At 39.4% G+C, this 18948-nt stretch overlaps 2 protein-coding genes across 7 annotated transcripts in view; one reads left to right on the forward strand and one right to left on the reverse strand.

Annotated features, from left to right (window-relative positions):
* ALG11 (ALG11 alpha-1,2-mannosyltransferase) overlaps positions 1–18948 on the forward strand; it is a 34078-nt gene that overhangs the window by 4708 nt on the left and 10422 nt on the right. For 4 of the 6 annotated variants that reach the window (XM_004433688.3, XM_087436114.1, XM_087436112.1 and 1 more), the window contains exons 3-4: positions 3449–4380; positions 7219–10777. In XM_004433688.3, the coding sequence (XP_004433745.1) occupies positions 3449–4380; positions 7219–7490 (1204 nt within the window). In that variant the 3' untranslated portion in view covers positions 7491–10777. Of the gene's footprint in view, positions 1–3448; positions 4381–5094; positions 6618–7218; positions 10778–18948 lie in introns of those variants that run through there. The other 2 variants (XR_015553438.1, XM_087436115.1) reach the window with 2 other exon arrangements.
* Positions 11052–18948, reverse strand: part of NEK5 (NIMA related kinase 5) — a 70533-nt gene continuing 62636 nt past the window's right edge. The window contains 3 exon segments of the mRNA XM_087436111.1: positions 11052–12071; positions 12074–12115; positions 12118–12233. Coding sequence (XP_087292237.1) covers positions 11935–12071; positions 12074–12115; positions 12118–12233 — 295 coding nt within the window. The 3' untranslated portion in view covers positions 11052–11934.

An 18948-nucleotide genomic window follows, 5' to 3' on the forward strand; every position in this document is an offset into this window, starting at 1 on the left:
AAATAATCTCTGTCCAAAGCATCTATTTGATTCTCATTTTGATATCATTACCAGTTGGATAGTCTTAAGTAAGTTATTATGTTAGAAAGAATATGGTGGGCCAGCTCCATGGCTTAGCGGTTAAGTGCGCGCACTCCGCTACTGGCGGCCTGGGTTCGGATCCTGGGCGCGCACCGACGCATCGCTTCTCCGGCCATGCTGAGGCCACATCCCACATACAGCAACTAGAAGGATGTGCAACTATGACATACAACTATCTACTGGGGCTTTGGGGGGAAAAAAATAAATAAATAAAAATCTTTAAAAAAAAAGAAAGAATATGGTATTACACATCATTTAATGTTTTAGTCTTCCTTCTCAACCCCTTTCCAAAAAATATTTGTGATTCCATTTTAGAAGGGAAAGAGCACAGTAAAATATAGGTTCCATTATTGTTGAAAACTATTTTCCTTGCGTGGTTACCCTGCTTCCTGGCACACGCCCTTCATTCAGTTCCATAGCCTTCACACGTAATTCCCTTAGCTCTACATTTCTGTATTCTTGGCCTGTCCTGGCTTCTAGCCACCACCCCTATATTTCCTCTGCCATCTTCCGTAACTGCCTAAATCTAAAGAATTTTCTTAAATCCCAGTTTAATTCCTACCTCCTTGAAGCCCTCCCTACTCTAATCCTACTCTTCTGTCCTTCTCATAACTCTGTGCATTGGCTTTCTCTCTCTAATTAGATTATCCTACTCTTAAGGGTGTATCCTACTCTTAAGGGTGGTGGTCAAGTTTCGTAATGTCTGTACGCATGCTCTCCAGCAACCTCTGTTACTCTTAACTCACAAGAAAAAAATCCTAATAATTAGTATGACATAGAAAATACTTTTTCATCTTGCTCTTGCCGCATTTTGTTTCTCATCCCTCCTCGTTCCTTCATATGTACTTTGCTCCAACATACTGAACCAGGAGCATCATGCTCTCTAGATTCCTTGCCTTTCCATATCATGTTCCTTTTTTGTGACATAACCTTTTTCTCCTCAGTTAATTCCCACAGTCTTTCCTGACTCAAGATGAGCTACAGTACACATTTCATTCGATCTAGCAATATTTATTGGGGACCTACTATGTGTCAAGCACTGTTTTAGGAGTTGAGATTAAATGGTGAACAAGATAGATCAAGTCCATCTCATGGACCTTAGATTTTAATTAAGAGAGAGACAAGGTAATAAGTAAAGAAGCAAAATATCAAATGGTGAGAAGTGCTAGATAAGAAATTAAAATAGGATAGTATGAATAACTGGATACTTTAGATTGAATAATTAGGGAAAATTCCCAAGGAGATAACACTTAACTGAAATCTGAATGACAAAAGTAGCTGCCGTTTCCTGAGCTTTGACTACATGCCGGGCATCGTTTGAAGTGTTTTACATTTGTTGGCTCACTCAATCCTTACAACAGCCTTCTCAGGTTGTTACTATTACCATCAGTTGCCAAACAGGAGGCTGAGTTACTAGATCCTGAGTTCTAAACCACATGCTTTACTGGCAGCCTTATGGAAAGAGAGTGAAAATGAGAAAAGAGAATTCACAGCAGAGGGAACAGCTACTGCCAGTCCCCTAAGACTGGAAGGAGCTGGGCTTGTTCAAAGGAAGGAAGCCAGTTTGGCTGAACCCTGGCAGGCAAGAGAGAGTGGAAGGGGAGGTGACCAAGGGAGGCCAGTTACACAGAGCTTGAATGAGCAGGGGAAGGAGTTTAAATTTTATTCTAAGTGTTATAGAAAAGTTAATGAGTGTTTTAAGCAGAGGGATGATATTCTGCTTATTTATTGCTGCATAACAAACCACCCCAAAATTTAATGGCCTAAAACAAGAATTTATTATTATTTCTCACAGCTTGGGGTTGATGGGCCCTGTTTGGAATCCTTCATACTCAAACTGTTGCGGTTAGATGGCAGCCGGGGCTGGAGTCAGCTGAAGGCTTTTTCACTCGCATCTGCTTCCTGGGCTGAGATGACTGGAACAACTCGGTGGGGGCGGGGGGGTGGGGAGGGTATGGGTAGGAGGGAGTGCTGGGACTGGTCAGGCCTCTCTGTCACCAGACAGCCTCTCCACTTGACTAGCTTGGGCTTGCACACAACATGGCCATCTCAGGATAGGCAGACTTCTTACATGACAGCTGTCCGCCCCCACAGTGAAGTAGAAGCTACCAGTGTCTTAGAGCCTGGGTCCAGAAACTGGCACAGTGTCACCTTTGCCATATTCTGTTGGTAAAAGCAGTCACAGAGCTACTGTTATTCCAGGGGAGGGGCCATAGATAGATCCCACCTTCCGATGAGTAAAGTGTCAAAGCATTTGGGGCCGTCTTTAAGCTACTTGAGATAATCCTTTCTACATTTGTGTGTGTGTGTGTGGAACATCAGCCCTGAGCTAACATCCATGCCAGTCCTCCTCTTTTTCCTGAAGAAGACTGGCCCTGAGCTAACATCCGTGCTGATGTTCCTCCACTTTATGTGAGATGCCACACAGCATGGCCTGACAAGTAGTGCGTTGGTGCGCGCCTGGGATCTGAACCCCGGCCGCCAGCAGCAGTGCGCGCGCACTGAACCGCTGCACCACGGGGCCGGCCCCCTCCTTTTTACATTTTATAAGGGTGATTCTGGCTGCTGCGAGTGGGGCTGGGAAGGAGTTGTTAGATGCTCATCCATTAGACTTCCACAGCATCCCATGACTATCTTTATCAATATAGGTAATGCAATTCTGCAGTTATTTGGATATATTATCTGTGTTCTCCACTGGACTGAGTTCTTTGAGGATAAAGACTCTCATGCCTGAATCCCCAGAATCTAGTAGCTCATACTAGAGAACAAGTGTTTTATGACTCAAAGAATAATTATAAACACAATCAGAGGGAGACCAAAGCATTATACTTTTACATATTTCCATTGTAATTATATCATATCTAACTGTGATCTAGGCACAGGATCTAGCTTTTAAAACCTTTTTGCATTTCTCAGATAAAAACACTGAGTGATGCTTTAGCATTTATGATCCTATCTAAAGATAACTTTTGTGAATTTTAATTATTATTTATGAGTAATATTTCATTACCATTTATATACTGAGAAAGTTGTCAAAATAAAAATTTTGATATGTCTTAAAAACAAAAACGTCTCATTCATAAATCAGCAATTTTTGTTGATGTCTGCTCTGTGCAAGACTCTTAGTGGAAGAGATTGCAAAGAACTAGAAGTCTCATTTGGAGAACGAACATTTTAGTTGTAGGGCAGTGGAAGACTCAGTAAAGACTAAGGTCAGTAGTCCAAATGCAATGAAGGAAAAACAGTGGAAAACATTTTTTTTAGTCTAAAAATAAGCTTCTTAATGATTGTGAGAAAATTATCTACAACTTTTTGCTTGATTTTAACTTAAACTAATGAAATTCTTAACTATTGTATTCTATTTTAGGTATCCTGAAGCAGTTTATGTTGTTTATACTGGTGATGTTAATGTCAACGGTCAACAGATACTAGATGGTGCTTTCACAAGATTTAACATCAGATTGATTCGCCCAGTGAAGTTTGTTTTCTTAAGGAAACGCTACCTTGTGGAAGATTCACTCTATCCTCACTTCACACTGCTGGGCCAAAGTCTAGGATCCATTCTCCTTGGCTGGGAAGCTCTGATGCAGTGTGTTCCTGATGTTTACATCGATTCAATGGGATATGCTTTCACACTTCCTCTGTTTAAGTACTTAGGTGGTTGTCGAGTTGGAAGCTATGTTCATTATCCCACTATCAGCACTGACATGCTCTCTGTAGTGAAGAATCAAAATGTTGGATTTAATAATGCAGCCTTCATTACCAGGAATCCTTTTCTCAGCAAAGTAAAGCTCATCTACTACTATTTATTTGCTTTTATGTATGGACTTGTTGGTTCTTGCAGTGATGTAGTCATGGTCAATTCTTCTTGGACACTAGATCACATTCTCTCACTGTGGAAGGTTGGGAATTGCACTAGCATTGTTTATCCACCTTGTGATGTGCAGACATTTCTGGACATTCCCTTACATGAGAAAAAGATGACCCCAGGACATTTACTCGTTTCTGTTGGCCAGTTCAGGCCTGAAAAGAATCATCCTTTGCAGATCAGAGCCTTTGCTAAATTGCTAAATAAGAAGGAGGCTGAGTCACTTCCTTCACTTAAATTAGTCCTCATTGGAGGTTGTCGTAACCAAGATGATGAACTTAGGGTAAACCAACTGAGAAGGCTTTCTGAGGATCTAGGAGTTCAGGAAGATGTGGAATTTAAAATAAACATTCCATTTGATGAATTAAAGAATTACTTATCTGAAGCAACAATTGGTCTGCATACCATGTGGAATGAGCATTTTGGGATTGGTGAGTTTGTCCTTTAAACTACTTATTTTGTGCCATGAGATATATGTTTTAGGTTGTTTTGATAAAAAATACTCTGGAAGTTTTCATCAAGTCCTAATTCTCTTCCCCAAGTCCACCAAGTGTGCTTTGGAGACCCTGTAAGACATAATAATATGTAGTCGATAATAATAGCTAATATTTATTGACCACTTACTCTGCGTGGGTCACTGTTGAGGTCTTTACAAGTATTATCTGATTTAATCCTCTCTAAAACTCTCTTTGATAGGTATTATTATTATTTTCATTTTGTAAGTAAACTCAGACACAGAAAGGTTTAGAATTTGCCCAAGTTCAATCACACAGTAAGAGGTGGAGCCCAGATTCCAACCCAGAGAGCCTCTGCTCTTAACTCCCACATTTTCTCTCCCTACCTAACCCCACCCACGTACTGGCACAGATTCCTGGGCCCTACCCTAATCCCATGGAAGGACCGCATCAGAATCTCTGGGTGGGGCCCGGGTAGAGGTATTTTGGTAAAGCTCCTCGGGTGATTCTCTTGTGCACCAAAAGCTGAGAACCACTATCTCTAGGTGGGCTTGTCACAGCAATTCCTTTAGTTCTTTTATTGATTCTACACTCATCATTGAAATGGCGTCTCCTTTCTGCCAAATCCCATCATAAGTGTTCAACTTAAATCTGCTTGTCCTTTAATTTAGCCTTTCTTGTTCATTCCAGCACAAATTGCTCTCTCTACTCTGACCTCCTGTTGTCCACACATTTGGGTATAAAATCAAGTACGGTTTTGTATCTAATTTGGTTCAATATATATTTCTCAAGTGCCTGCTTTGTGCCTCATGCTGTAGAAAAACATAAAAGCTGTAGAAAAACATAAAAGTGAAGTTTCCTACACGAAGGCTACAGTTTCCCTTATCCTCTTTGTATCCCTCATTAGTAGCACAGTACTAAGCCCAGACATTTGGCAAGACTTGTTGATCCAAACCTTCTGCACAGAGCCTGACATGCTGTGCTTCCTTCCTCGGATACTTATTGAGCATTTACTGTGCCAGGCACGGGGGTGAGTGCTGGGAGTATGACTGAATTAGGAGCTGTTCCTCCCCTCAGAGGCTTACAGCTCAGAGTGATGTAGACAAGTTACCCAGGCGTTTACTGTACAGTGTGCCAGGTGCTGTGCTGGGAAAGTGCAGGGTGATAGGAAAGCACCTAAGAGAAACACCTAACACAGACTTGTGGGATCAGAGAACAATTGCCCAAGGAAATGAGGTGACCTGTAAGCTCTGCCTCATGCAAAAGAGGGCAGAGTATCCAGCGGAGGGAACAGCACTGTGATGGGTAGCACAAAAGGAGCATTGGCAGGCACATGCAAGGAACTGAGTTCAGTATGGCTGAAGCATAGGGAGGAACAGCAAGACAATGGAGAAGTGATCTGCACCCAGATCACACGGTCATGTTAAGCTGGTGGGAAAAGCTAGAAAGATTTTGAAGTATTGGATTTGAAAGCTTTCTGTTCCCTAAAGTTCACTCTGGCTGCTATGTGGGGAGTGGATCAGTGAGGAGCAGGGAGAGCAAGACTGCAGGGAGCAGGGAGAGCAAGAAAGACTGCAGCGGCCTAGAGGAGAGGTGCTGGTGCTGAACTTGGTAGGTGAACACGCTTGAGAGAGATTCTGAAGTAGTACTGAACAGGACTCAGTGATTAATTGGATGTGTTAAATGAGGGAGAAAGAGCAATCCGAGAGGACCGCCTAGGTTTTCAGTTTGGACAACTGTGTGAATGGTGATGGCTTTCACCTAGAGAGGGGATCCAAGAGGAGAGGCAGGTGATGAGCCAAGTTTCGAGCATGTAGAGTTTGAATTGTCTGGGGGACACGTAAGTGTGTGTGTCCAGCAGGCAGTTGTATACATGAGTCTGAAGTCTAGAGAGGGACCTGATCTGGAAATACAGAGCGAGAGTTGTCATTGTCCAGGTCGTTACAGTACCCAGGTAGTTACAGTACCCCCTGGTGAAGGATAAGACTGCCCAGGAAAGCGTGTAGAGCGAAAAGAGGCCTGTCGCACAAGATGCTGAGAACAGTAACAGTTCAGGAGTGGGCAGAAGAGGAGGAGCCAGCAAAGGAGAAAAGAAGAACTAGAGGGAGGAGGAGAACCAGCAGAGTGCGGTGTCGTGGAAACCAGGGGAAGAGAGCCTTTAGGGAAGAAGGGAAAAGGCAGCAGATTCCTGTGCTGCGCCCATGCTGGGCAAGGTGAGGAAGTCATGGTGCTTTTGATGTCTTTTTACTCCTTTTATCTTTCAAAATCCATTAATTATCTACCACCTTGCTAACATTCTCTAGTCTTCTACCTTGTTTAATTATCTCGAGTATATCTGTTTTTTATAAACTATTCTTCTATCTACTTAACTATTTTAATTAAGAACAAAGCAGAATTATTGTGAAGCTTTGAAAACTAAAGAACTTAGTTATTTTATTTTGCACCATGGAAGTTAAATGAGCAAATTTATAGACATACAGACATTTAATTAAGTTTCTCATGAGGCTCTTAAGATTTTTATTTTTATTTATTTATTTTTTTTGAGGAAGATTAGCCCTGAGCTAACATCCATGCCCATCTTCCTCCACTCTATGTGGGACGCCGCCACAGCATGGCTTGACAAGTGGTGCGTCCGTGCGCACCCGGGATCTGAACCTGCGAATCCCAGGCCGCCGCAGCGGAGTGTGCACACTTAACCGCTACGCCATGGGGCCAGCCCCGGCTCTTAAGATTTTTAAAGGATTCTGCTCATCCTTGTTCTTACGAACACATTCAAAAACTTAAAAGACTACGTGATTTTTATCTCTTTCTCAGGAGTTGTCGAGTGTATGGCAGCTGGCACAATTATCCTTGCACACAAATCAGGGGGCCCGAAGCTTGACATTGTCATTCCTCATGAAGGAGAGCTAACTGGATTTCTGGCTGAAAGTGAAGAAGGCTATGCTGAAACTATGGCTCATATTCTTTCCATGTCTGTGGAAAAGAGACTCCAAATCAGAAAGAACGCTCGTGCATCTGTAAGCAGATTCTCTGATCAGGAGTTTGAAGTGACATTCCTATCATCTGTGGAAAAGTTATTTAAATAATGCGATATCTGTACAAATTAAAGATTTTTATATAAAATGGTTAAACACCTTCATATGTTAATGTTTTTCTAAACTCACTCCCTATTGTAATCAAGTCAGCCTAAGCAGTGCTCTCAGCAGTATCTGTAAAGCCAAGGTATTTATTTCAATCAAGGAAGGCTACTTTTCCTGAATGGAAAAGGTAACCCTATATAGCTTAAGTGTAAAAATTTTAGATTAGTATTTGGTCTCAAATTCTGAAAATTATGGATCTGAAAGAAAAAAATGAACAATCTTAATTTTGTTATAATCCAGATTTTTAAAATCCTATTTGTCAAATCACTTTACTTTAGAAACCAGGAGAGAGAACTTTCTTTTAGAAAAACGGAAATATTGAAAGGAAAATGGATGAGTGATAATTGATTAGTACTTTAGCATTGTTCTGACATGGAACACAAAAATTCTGGTACGTTTACATTCTAAGCAATATCGTGGATGACCTTTTTTGAATATATCTAACGATTTTCTTAGAAAAAAGAGACTTTAAGCAGGCTTAATCATGTTCTAAAGGCATACAGTCAAAAGACGGACTGACTAATTGCTGTCTGGGGATGTGGAGGCACGTTGAGGCCAGGGTACTGCCAGCAGTCCTTTCCATAACTAGGTATCTGTGAAAATAGGTTTTTGTTTAGTGCTGTCAGAACCTCTGTACTGATACAAAGGGACACCCTCAGGATCCCTTAACACTTCCACATCTCAGAGGCTGGAAGTCAGCTTACAGTCATTCAAGAGGTCTGAGTGAGAACGTTGTGACAAGTTGTTTTTCTGATAGTGATGATGTAATATCAGGATCCATCCACACGGGTCTCTGTTATCAGCATCACGCATTGTAAGATGACAAGGTGGCATTTAGAAAAGAGCACCTGCCTAGTGTTAGAATACCTGGGCCTGACCTCAGCATCATTGTTTACAAACATCTGTCCTTTTGACACTAAAGTTGGCTTCTTAATCTTTCAGAAACGCAGATTCTTCATCCATAATCTGCACATGGTAATACCTGTCCTCACTACCTTTTAGAGTTGTGATACTGAGATGGAAAGTATTTGAAAGTACTTCAAAAATTATAAAAGTTACTTTTTTTGTGTGTGTGTGTGTGTGTGTGTGTGAGGAAGATCAGCCCTGAGCTAACATCCGTGCTAATCCTCCTCTTTTTTTTGCTGAGGAAGACCGGCTCTGAGCTAACATCTATTGCCAATCCTCCTCCTTTTTTTCCCCAAAGCCCCAGTAGATAGTTGTATGTCATAGTTGAACATCCTTCTAGTTGCTGTATGTGGGACGCGGCCTCAGCATGGCCGGAGAAGCGGTGCGTTGGTGTGCGCCCGGGATCCGAACCCGGGCCACCAGTAGCGGAGCACACGCACTTAACCAGTAAGCCACGGGGCCGGCGCTAAAAGTTACTTTAATTAAAGGTGACAATATATAGTAAATATTTTCTGTAATCCTCTCTTTATCAGTGCATTGGGACTCTATATAGATTCTTGGTTACTAAACCAATAGCTAGGAATCAGTATAAATTTAACAGGACTTCTATCCTGAATAACTAGCATGGAAAAGGGAAAGTAAGCATGTGCAGATATGGCAATAGAGACCTATAACTTTTGGCATTTTCTGTATACATAATCAATTCCTTCTGGTTCAGTGAAGTGACCTCCTTCACAGTCGATACATCGTTGTGTTAGGGGCATGTAAAAGAGGTATATTTTTCCTTTCCAGTCTCCTCTCATCCATTTATCCAGCCAGCCAGCTTCATTATCTGCTCCCCACTACACTGTTGACTCGTCTGCAGGCCATCTTCTGTCATCAGATGAAAAAGCAGCAAAACAGGGTCCCAGGATGTTGTGACACACCAACGTAGTTTTGTGTTGGAGGTTACTCAATTTGGGAAAGAAAGACTGGTGGAAATTGAGGCTGGAAGGAATCCTACAGATTCTCGAGTCTAGTTTTCTTATTTTCAACTTTACAGACAAGAACAATTTAAAGAACTTAGATTCCTTCAGTATCACAAAGCTGTTTCATGACAAAATCAGGATTATAACCTGAAGGTTCTGACTCCCAGCCCCATGCTTTTTCTTATCTTATAGTTCGTCTTTGGGATAAGATTCATACCATTGCCCACTCAGCCTACCATCTACCCAAAGAAAATCATGGGGTTAAAGATAAAAAATTGACATAGAGCAAAAGTAGAGGATGTAGTAAAGGAAAAAATGATTCTGGAACTCCATAAAACATTTTTTAAGCTTGTTTCTTCAAAATGATTTTCATTTATCACAGATATATCATTGGAAAATATAATTCGCATATATGTTCACTTTCAACGTTCCTAATGTGGTATTATCTGTTTGGTTTTTTCCTGAATGACTGATACCATGAAAAGTGTCAAAGCAATATGTTAGCTCCTGTCTGTCTGGAGAATCTCTGGGTGACAGTAGATGCCTATAAAATGTTGCTTTTGAGTGGTCCAAGCATGCTATGTTTTGAACCCACAGCAGTGGTGATTCATATTCTTACTTCCAGTTGTGCACAATAAAGTACATGTTACATGTTCTTTGTATAATAAACTATTTGTATCTAAATATGATTTAGATCTTGTAGATGCAAAATCTATTTGTATCTAAATATAATCTAAAGATGTGATTTTCATTATCTTGGATACTTTTCCCAGTGTGGTGCCTTTTATACCCCTCATGTAGTCTCCCAATTCTGAATTAGTATCTACTACTACTATTTCCAAGCTCCACATGCCAAGAAATTTTTTTTGAAGAAGAAGAAAGAAATTTTTTTAAAAGACAAAACTTTCTTGCCTCTGGTACCCAAGAAGAATAGGTTGTCAGGTTTAATTGACTTTTTTTAAATGAAGGTTTCAGACTAACAAAAAACTGCAGAGCTTCATACATTTTTTTTTTCCCCCCAAAGCCCCAGTAGGTAGTTGTATGTCATAGATGCGCATCCTTCTAGTTGCTGTACGTGGGACGCTGCCTCAGCATGGCCAAAGAAGCGGTGCATCGGTGCACGCCCGGGATCTGAACCAGGGCCGCCAGCAGCGGAGCGTGCGCACTTAACTGCTAAGCCACGGGGCCGGCCCTATATATTTTATTTTAATAATTCTCAGGGTATTTTATGAAGTCATAGACAAAATTATGAGATAGCGGCCAGTGTGGTCATCAGTGCTTTCAGAATTGTGTTTAATTATGTAAATGTACCCTAGACTCCAAGGCTATGATATGAATAAATAAACAAATGAGAGTGTGTCTGTGCTAAATCTGTCATTGGGTATGACAAAAAAGTTGCTTTTGTTAAACCACAAAAAATTGTAGTGCTTACTAGAATAATATTCCCCTGTAATTTACCCTACCTCTTCCACTGTTCCTTGGCTAACTTTCTTCTTTCCCCACCCATCTTCAAAAAAGTGTATTCAATATAACTAAAGAAATTTCAAAATCACAGTTTTGTAAAATGGCCTTCATTATTTTTAACGTTTTTTTATTTCAAGTTTTCTATCAGTCTTAACAAATTACCACAAACTAAGTTAAAACAACACATTTATTACGTTACAGTTCTGTAGGTCAGAAATCTAAGGTGGATTTCATTAGGCTAAAATCAAGTTGTCGGTGGGGCTGTGTTCCTTCGGTAGGCTTTGGGGGAAACATCCATTTCCTTGACTTGCCCAGCTTCTGGAGGGTGCTTGCATGCCTTGGCTTTTGGCCCCTTCCTCCATCTTCCAAGCCAGAAGCATCACACCACCTCCCCCTCACACTGCCATCTCTCTGATTCTTCTAGGGCAGCCCCGTGGCACAAGCGGTTAAGTGCATGCGCTCCGCTTTGGTGGCCCGGGGTTCACCGGTTTGGATCCTGGGTGCACACCAACGCACTGCTTGTCGAGCCATGCTGTGGAGGCATCCCATATAAAGTGGAGGAAGATGGGCACGAATGTTAGCCCAGGGCCAGTCTTCCTCAGGAAAAAAAAAAAAAAGAGGAAGATTGGCAGATGGTAGCACAGGGCTGATCTCCTTACCAAAAAAAAAAAAGTTCTCATCTCTGATTCTTCTGCCTCCCTCTTCCACTTGTAAAGATTCTTATAATTACATTGGGCCTGCCTGGATAAACCAAGATACCCTCTCTATTTTAAGGTCAGTTGATTAGCAACCTTAATTCCATCTGCAACCTTAATTCCCCTTTGCCATGTAACAGTATATTCACCTCTTGGGGAGGTGGGAGCAACATTACCCTGCCTACCATATATATCATTTTAAGGATTTCTTAATGGAAATTTTAAAGTAAAAATATATTAAAGGTTAGTCCTGTTGTCTAAATCAATAGAAAAATTAATAAGTTCTTGGGATCACTAGAAAACCCTTACTATAAAAATATTTATGACTTGTACCCAAATAGATACTATAGTTGATATTCACTTACTGCTTAAGAAAAAACACAATAAACACACTTGTATATTTTGACTGGTTGTTGATGTTCCTTGGTGTTCATCAACAATACAAATTTTGTCATTAGATGGAGTAGAAATGTTCTCCAAACCTTCATTTAATCTGCATATTTCTGTGCGCTTATCCCCTCTCTTTCTCCTAACTTTCAGAGTCCTTAGAGGAACCAGAAGCCTCTTCTCTTTTTTCTTCCTCTTTGGAAATAGCGAGTTTTTCTAGGGATTCTACTACTTCATTTCTCAACTCATCTTCAGATTCTTCAAAAGTTCTGAAATAAACAGTAAAAATCAACTTGATGATATCAAAACACTGAAGAATACATAACGAAGATTAGTTTCTCTTCTCATTCCCCACCCCCACTTGAGCAATATGAAAGTTACATTTTCACTTTCCAGGTAATAAATTATTTATCATATCAGTCTGATTTTTCTAAGGATGATAAATAACCAATGTTGAGAGAATCAGTATTCTGTTTAGTTGGACTTGTGTTCAACAACCCTTCGTTATATTTATTAGTACCCATCTACTCTTAAGTTTCAAAGAAGATAGATGAAAAAAAAGAAAAAATAATAAAATGGGCTACCATATATTGAGCCCTGACTGTATGCCAGTCACTGCCCTAGAGCACTTTACACACACTATATTTCATCTAATACTAACAACACTTGAGGTAGATCCTATCATCATCAGTTTATAAAGAGGCTGGGCTCAAAGAGGTTAAAGAAACGCGCCTAAGATCCCACAGCTACTAATTAGTAGGACTAGGAATTGAACTTGTGTCTAAAACCGCAACACTGATACTTTTAGAAGGAAGAAGGCAGGAGACCAAGAAAACCATCTCAAAAACCACTGATATTTAAGTGGCAAGTGAAAGAGACTGAGGAAGAACTGGTAAGAGCCAAGAATGTTCACCATGGAAGCCAAGGAAGCAAGGAATTTCCAGAAAGAGGGAGCAGGCAAATAAGATGAGGACTGAGAAATGACAATTGGACTTGGCAATTTCAAGGTAATAGATGACCTTTGCAAGAATATTTCAGAGTCTGTGTGGCAGGAGCCACCATACAGTAGATCAAGAAAGAAGTGTGAGGTAAGAAAGTGGTGACAATGAGCTTAAACTCCTCTGAGGGGAGCCCAGCTCTGAAAGGACAGCATTATCTCGAGAACTTGGGGGCAATGGTTTTTTGGTATTTTTCAAGATGGGAGAGATTTGGGCATGTTTATACGCTGAGAGAAAGTAGATAATAGAGAGACATTGAAAATAAAGGAGAAAAGCAGATTAACTGATAGGAGCTAGGTCACAGAGAAAAGGCTAGGATTTAGAGCACATCTGCAAGGATGGGCTTTAGCAGGAAGGGAGGCAGTTTTTCCTCTGAGAAGGAAGATATAGAGAGAAAAGGAGATAAGGATTCATGTGAATATAAAGAAGTTATGTAACAATCGAGATGATTTCACCTACACACCACATACTTTCTCTGTGAAGTAGGAAGCTGGGTCACATTATGAGAGCCAGGTGGATAGGGGTGAGTGCCCAGGTCTGAGGGTTTTGAAAGGAAGCAGATCAGGCATAGGATTCTTAGACATCACAGAAAACCTCACTAAAATCTTATTGTTAGTACCGTTGAGTCAACGACTCCTAGTGACCCTGTGTAGAGCAGGGCGGAACCCTGCCCGGTCTTGCGCCATCCTCTCACCTTCCTGGGCTTATTGGACAAGGCTCTGCTGCTATTCACAGGGATTTCATGGCCAATTTTTTTTGGAAGTGGATGGTCAGGCCCTTCTTCCTAGTCTGTCTCAGGAAGCTCTGCTGAAAACTGTCCACTATGGGTGACCCTGCTGGTATTTGAAGTCCCAGTGGCATAGCTTCCAGCATCACAACAACACACAGCCACCACACTATGACAACTGACAGACGGGGTGTGTGGTTCCCTGACTGGAAAACAAATCCAGGCTTCAGTTGTGAGCGCACCAAATCTTAACCTCTAGACCACGAGGGCTGGCTCCACTAAAATTGGAGATCATAAATTTAGGATGGACCAGTAACTGCAGCTCCCATTTGTTAAGCTATCATTGAGGTAAGTGCTTACACAAGATCTTCCCTTTGTCTTCCTTCCTCTACAGCTTAAGCAATATGTCTATGTGTGAATTTCCTTTCATTTTCCTGCTTGATTATTATTCTGTTTCCCAGATTTGATTCATGGCTTTCAATAATCATAAAAAGTTCACAGCTATAATGGCTTTGAATATTGCTTTTCCTCTAGTCTCTTCTTCTGGAACTCCTTTTAGATGTATATTGAACCTTCATGCCTCTTAATTCCTCTTTCACATTTTCCATCATTTTTTTTCTCAGATCTATCTTCTGGTTACTAATTTCTTTATTAACTGTACCTATTCTGTTTTTTAAACTGTCAGTCAAATTTTAACTTCTATTAGCAGATTTTTTTACTTCCAGAAGTTCTCTTTGGTTAATTATCAAATCTTCCTGCTCTTTTTTGATGGATCTGCTTTTTTCTCATGTTTGAGTCCTTATTTTAATAAAATAATTTTAAATATGCAATATTAATTATTTTACAAATATTAAATATTCATAAGATAATTATATTGCCTGAAGTTCTTTATGGTCTAATTCAGCTATTTGCTGTGTTCGCTATCTCTCATAATGGATTCTGTTTTTTAAATTTTAATGGTGAGGGCTGGCCCTGTGGCTTGGTGGTTAAGTGCGCGCGCTGCAATGCTGGTGGCCCGGGTTCGGATCCCGGGTGCGCATCGAGGCACCACTTCTCCGTCCATCCTGAGGCCAAGTCCCACATACAGCAACTAGAAGGATGTGGAGCTATGACATACAACTATCTACTGGGGCTTTGGGGGGAAAAAATAAAATAAATAAAAATCTTAAAAAAAAAAAAAAAAAAAAAATTTTAATGGTGAGCTATTCTTCAGTGGTACTTTAGTGAGAAAACTCGATGTAGCCTGGGTTGAAATTATGTCTCTCCAGAGTGTTATATTTACTTCTTCTAGAGCTCCCAGTGTATCATGCTCCCTTACTATTAGTTTTAATGTTAATTTCTCAGCATACATGTTTCTGGATCACCCAAGTATTGTAAATTAAAATTCCAAACCCAAGTGAAGGCAAATCCATGGTTATAAATTTCTCAGGAAAAATTTTTCTCCTAGGGTTGGGCAAAGACAGACAAGCCACATTACTGGAATTCTTTCAAGACCACTCTTGTACTGAGGTGTATGTAGCTCTTCAAGGATTCCAGCTAGCAAGAATGGAGGGGAACCCACTGCAGAAAACAAAAATCTATTAGATATGTAGGAGGTTCACAGAGACAGGAAGGGAAGGAAAAACATTAAAAAAAAAAAAAAACCCTCCAAAACAAAATGAGCCCACAAACTAAAATTCCATAATGTGAATAAATCTAATGGTAAGAAAGATGGGCAAGAACAATAAAAAAGTTGGACCATCAACTAACTCCAGATGAAATTACTTCTATGGAGGATTTTTTTTCATTTTTATTTATTTATTTACTTACAAACTCTTGTGTCAAGGGCTGACTTTTTGTGTGTGTGTGTGAGGAAGATTAGCCCTGAGCTAACATCCGATGCCAATCCTCCTCTTTTTTTTTTTTTTGTTTGCTGAGGAAGATTGGCCTTGCGCTAACATCCATGCCCATCTTCCTCTACTTTATATGGGATGCCACCACAGCATGGCTTGACAAGCAATGCATCAGTGCATGCCCGGGATCCGAAACTGCGAACCCCCAGCTGCCACAGCAGAGTGCACCCACCTAACCGCTGTGCCACCAGGCTGGCCCCAAGGGCTGACTTTCAATAGATTGCAGCAAGGGAGGAAAATCTTGATAAAGCTCTCAAAGTAAGTATGCTCAACCCACAGGATCCATTTTAAAATGTTTTTAAATTATGAGAAATAATTATGCAATAATGAAACAGGAATATATAAATATGAGAAAAAACAATTATAAATCTTAGACATTAAAAATGTAATCATTTAAATTAAAAACCTAATAGATCATACCCAGATAGGTTTGAAAAACAGAATTCAAGAATTCACCTAGAATGAAACAAAGAGCAGAATAAAAATACATCAGGGGGCCAGCCCCATGACCTAGTGGTTAAGTTTGGCATGCTCCACTTCAGTCACCCAGGTTGGTTCCCGGGCATGGACCTATACCATTCGGTGGCGGCCATGCCGTGGCGGCAACCCACATACAAAATAGAGGAAGACTGGCATAAATGGTAGCTCAGGGCACATCTTCCTCAAGCAAAAAGAGGAAGATTGGGAGCACATGTTAGCTCAGGGCGACTCTTCCTCAGCAAAAAAAAAAAAAAAAAAAAAACATTAGGAGTTATTGGGGACAGATTGAGAAGCTCCAAAATACATCTAATTGGAAGATCAAAATGGAGGGAATAAGAAGAGGAATATTTGGAGAAATAATATGTAAAAATTCTCCAGAACTAAAGAAAGTCACGGGTTCTCAGAAGAAAGTGAACCAAGCAGATAAAAGACAAATCCTAGACATACCACAGTGAAACATAAGAACATAAAGATAAAAAGAAAATTATGAAAGTACTATGGAGAAAGTTAGCATATCCATACAAGAAAAACAATTAGCTGATAGCAGATTTCTCATCAACAATAATAGAGACCAGGAGAAAAATGATAATCAACATAAAATTGTATGCCCAGATAAATGACTACTAAAGATTGATGGTAAAATAAAAACAATTTTGGATATGCAAACAATAAAAGTTTGTCACCCACTGACCTTTTTTTTGGGGGGGGTGGGGGGGGAAGAAGATCAGCTCTGAGCTAACATCTGTTGCCAATCCTCCTCTTTTTGCTCAGGAAGACTGGCCCTGAGCTAACATCCGTGCCCATCTTCCTCTACTTTATATGGGACACCGCCACATCATGGCTTGACAAGCAGTATGTTGGTGCGTGCCTGGGATCTGAACCCTGGGCTGCCGCAGCGGAGCGCACACACTAATGGCTTTGCCACCATGCCGGCCCCCCACTGACCTATCTTAAAGAACTATTAAAGGATATACATCAACAAGAAGAAAACTGAAACCAGAGGGAAAGCAAGGGCTAGAAAAAACCATGGCCAGTTCAGAAAACGATAAACTACACTGGCAAATTGAATTAAGTTTAAGAACAACAAATATTCATTTTAAAAAAGGTAAAATTGGATGGAAGGATTTGATGTCTGAGACAATGTTCTGAACTTACCAAAAAAAATGTGTAGGGGATGTGGGTGGAGTAAAGAACAATGTTGATCATTGTTAAAGCTAGATGATGGATACATGAAGGTTCATTTTGCTATTCTCTCTACTTTTACTATATTTGAAGTTTTCCACAATAAAAAAAGTTTTTTAAAGTAAAATTATAACTCTATATAACAATATCAGGATGGAACGGTTTAGTGGTTATTTAAATTATGCTTATCATATTTGGGAGGAAAAAGGGAATACTGAGCAACTTTTGAATTTGTTAGATCAATTTGTAGGTAATGCATAAAAGTGAACTATTAAAAAAAACAGAAATATAATCTCTATCTTCAAAACTAATATAGAGAAAAAAAAGTAATATAGAAAAGTCTGTCCATCTAACAAAAGGCCAGAAAAGAAAGAGGGAAAAGGAAATGAGAAATAATGGTAAACAGAAAACACAAAATCAAGCTTGAAACAGAGTAAAGCCCAAATATGTCAACAATTATATTGAATTTTATTAGATTAAACTAATTAAAAGACAGGTTATCACATGACAAGGAGCATATCAACCAGCTACATGAACTTTATAAGAAGCACATCATAAAGAAACCACATGGAAATCATGAAAATAAAAGAATAGAAAAATAGACATCATAAAAATACTAAAAAATAAAATAAAAAATTTTAAAAGTTGGAAGAGGAATACCAGCACCAGACAAAATAGTATTTAAGGCAAACAGCATTAATAGTGACAAAAGGTGACAATACATAATGTAAAAAAAAGGGACACTCTACCAAACTGATATAACAATCATAAATTAGAATATGGCTTCTATGTATTTAAAGTATATTGAAAAGGAGATAGATAAAATTATGAGGAGAAATCATCAAAACCACAAACATAGTTGAAGATTTTAATGTACCTCTATCAGGAAATGAGAAAGCAAAACAAACAAACGAACAAAGGCTATACAATACTTTAACAAAAAATATTTTAAGCTTGATGTAATAGATAATTATATCGAACATATACAACCCTAAAATAGTAAGAATATGAATTTTTCAAGGACATATGTAACAGTCATAAAATTGATACTGTACTAAATAGCAGTGGGAATCCCAATAAATTTTTTTAAATCACTAAAATTCAGATGACAGTCTCTATCCAAAATGCAAATAAATTAGAAATTTTGATTTTTAAAAAAGTTACACAAAAGTACATTAGTCATAAACTTCAAACTTGAATCATACCATCATGAAAATGAATATGAAAGCCAAGATGGTGATAAAATTTTGGCAAAATATATATCTAACAAAGGACTGGTAGCAAGGATATATAAATAATGACTATAACTCAAAAACTACTACACACTCAGATTGGTTAAAATTTTAAAAACTGACCATACCAAGTGTTGGTGAAGATGTAGACCAAATAGAATGCTCATACACTCTTCACGGGAATGTAAAATGGCACAACCACTTTGGAAAACTGCTTGGCAATTTCTTAAAAAGTTAAACATTCACCTACCATACAACTTAGTCATTCTACTCCTAGATATTTACTCATGAGAAATGAGGTTTATGTCCACACAAAGACACGTACATAAATATTTATTTAGCTTAATTTATAATAGCCAAAAACTAGAAACAACCCAAATGTCCATCAACAGGTGAAGGTATAAATAAATGTGGTATATCCATACAATGGAATACTACTTAGCAGTAAAAGGGAGTGAACTATCGATACATGT

The sequence above is a fragment of the Ceratotherium simum genome, chromosome 10 (genome assembly GCF_057802395.1).
Source record: "Ceratotherium simum simum isolate JZ-2026a chromosome 10, ASM5780239v1, whole genome shotgun sequence".
Lineage (NCBI taxonomy): Eukaryota > Metazoa > Chordata > Mammalia > Perissodactyla > Rhinocerotidae > Ceratotherium > Ceratotherium simum.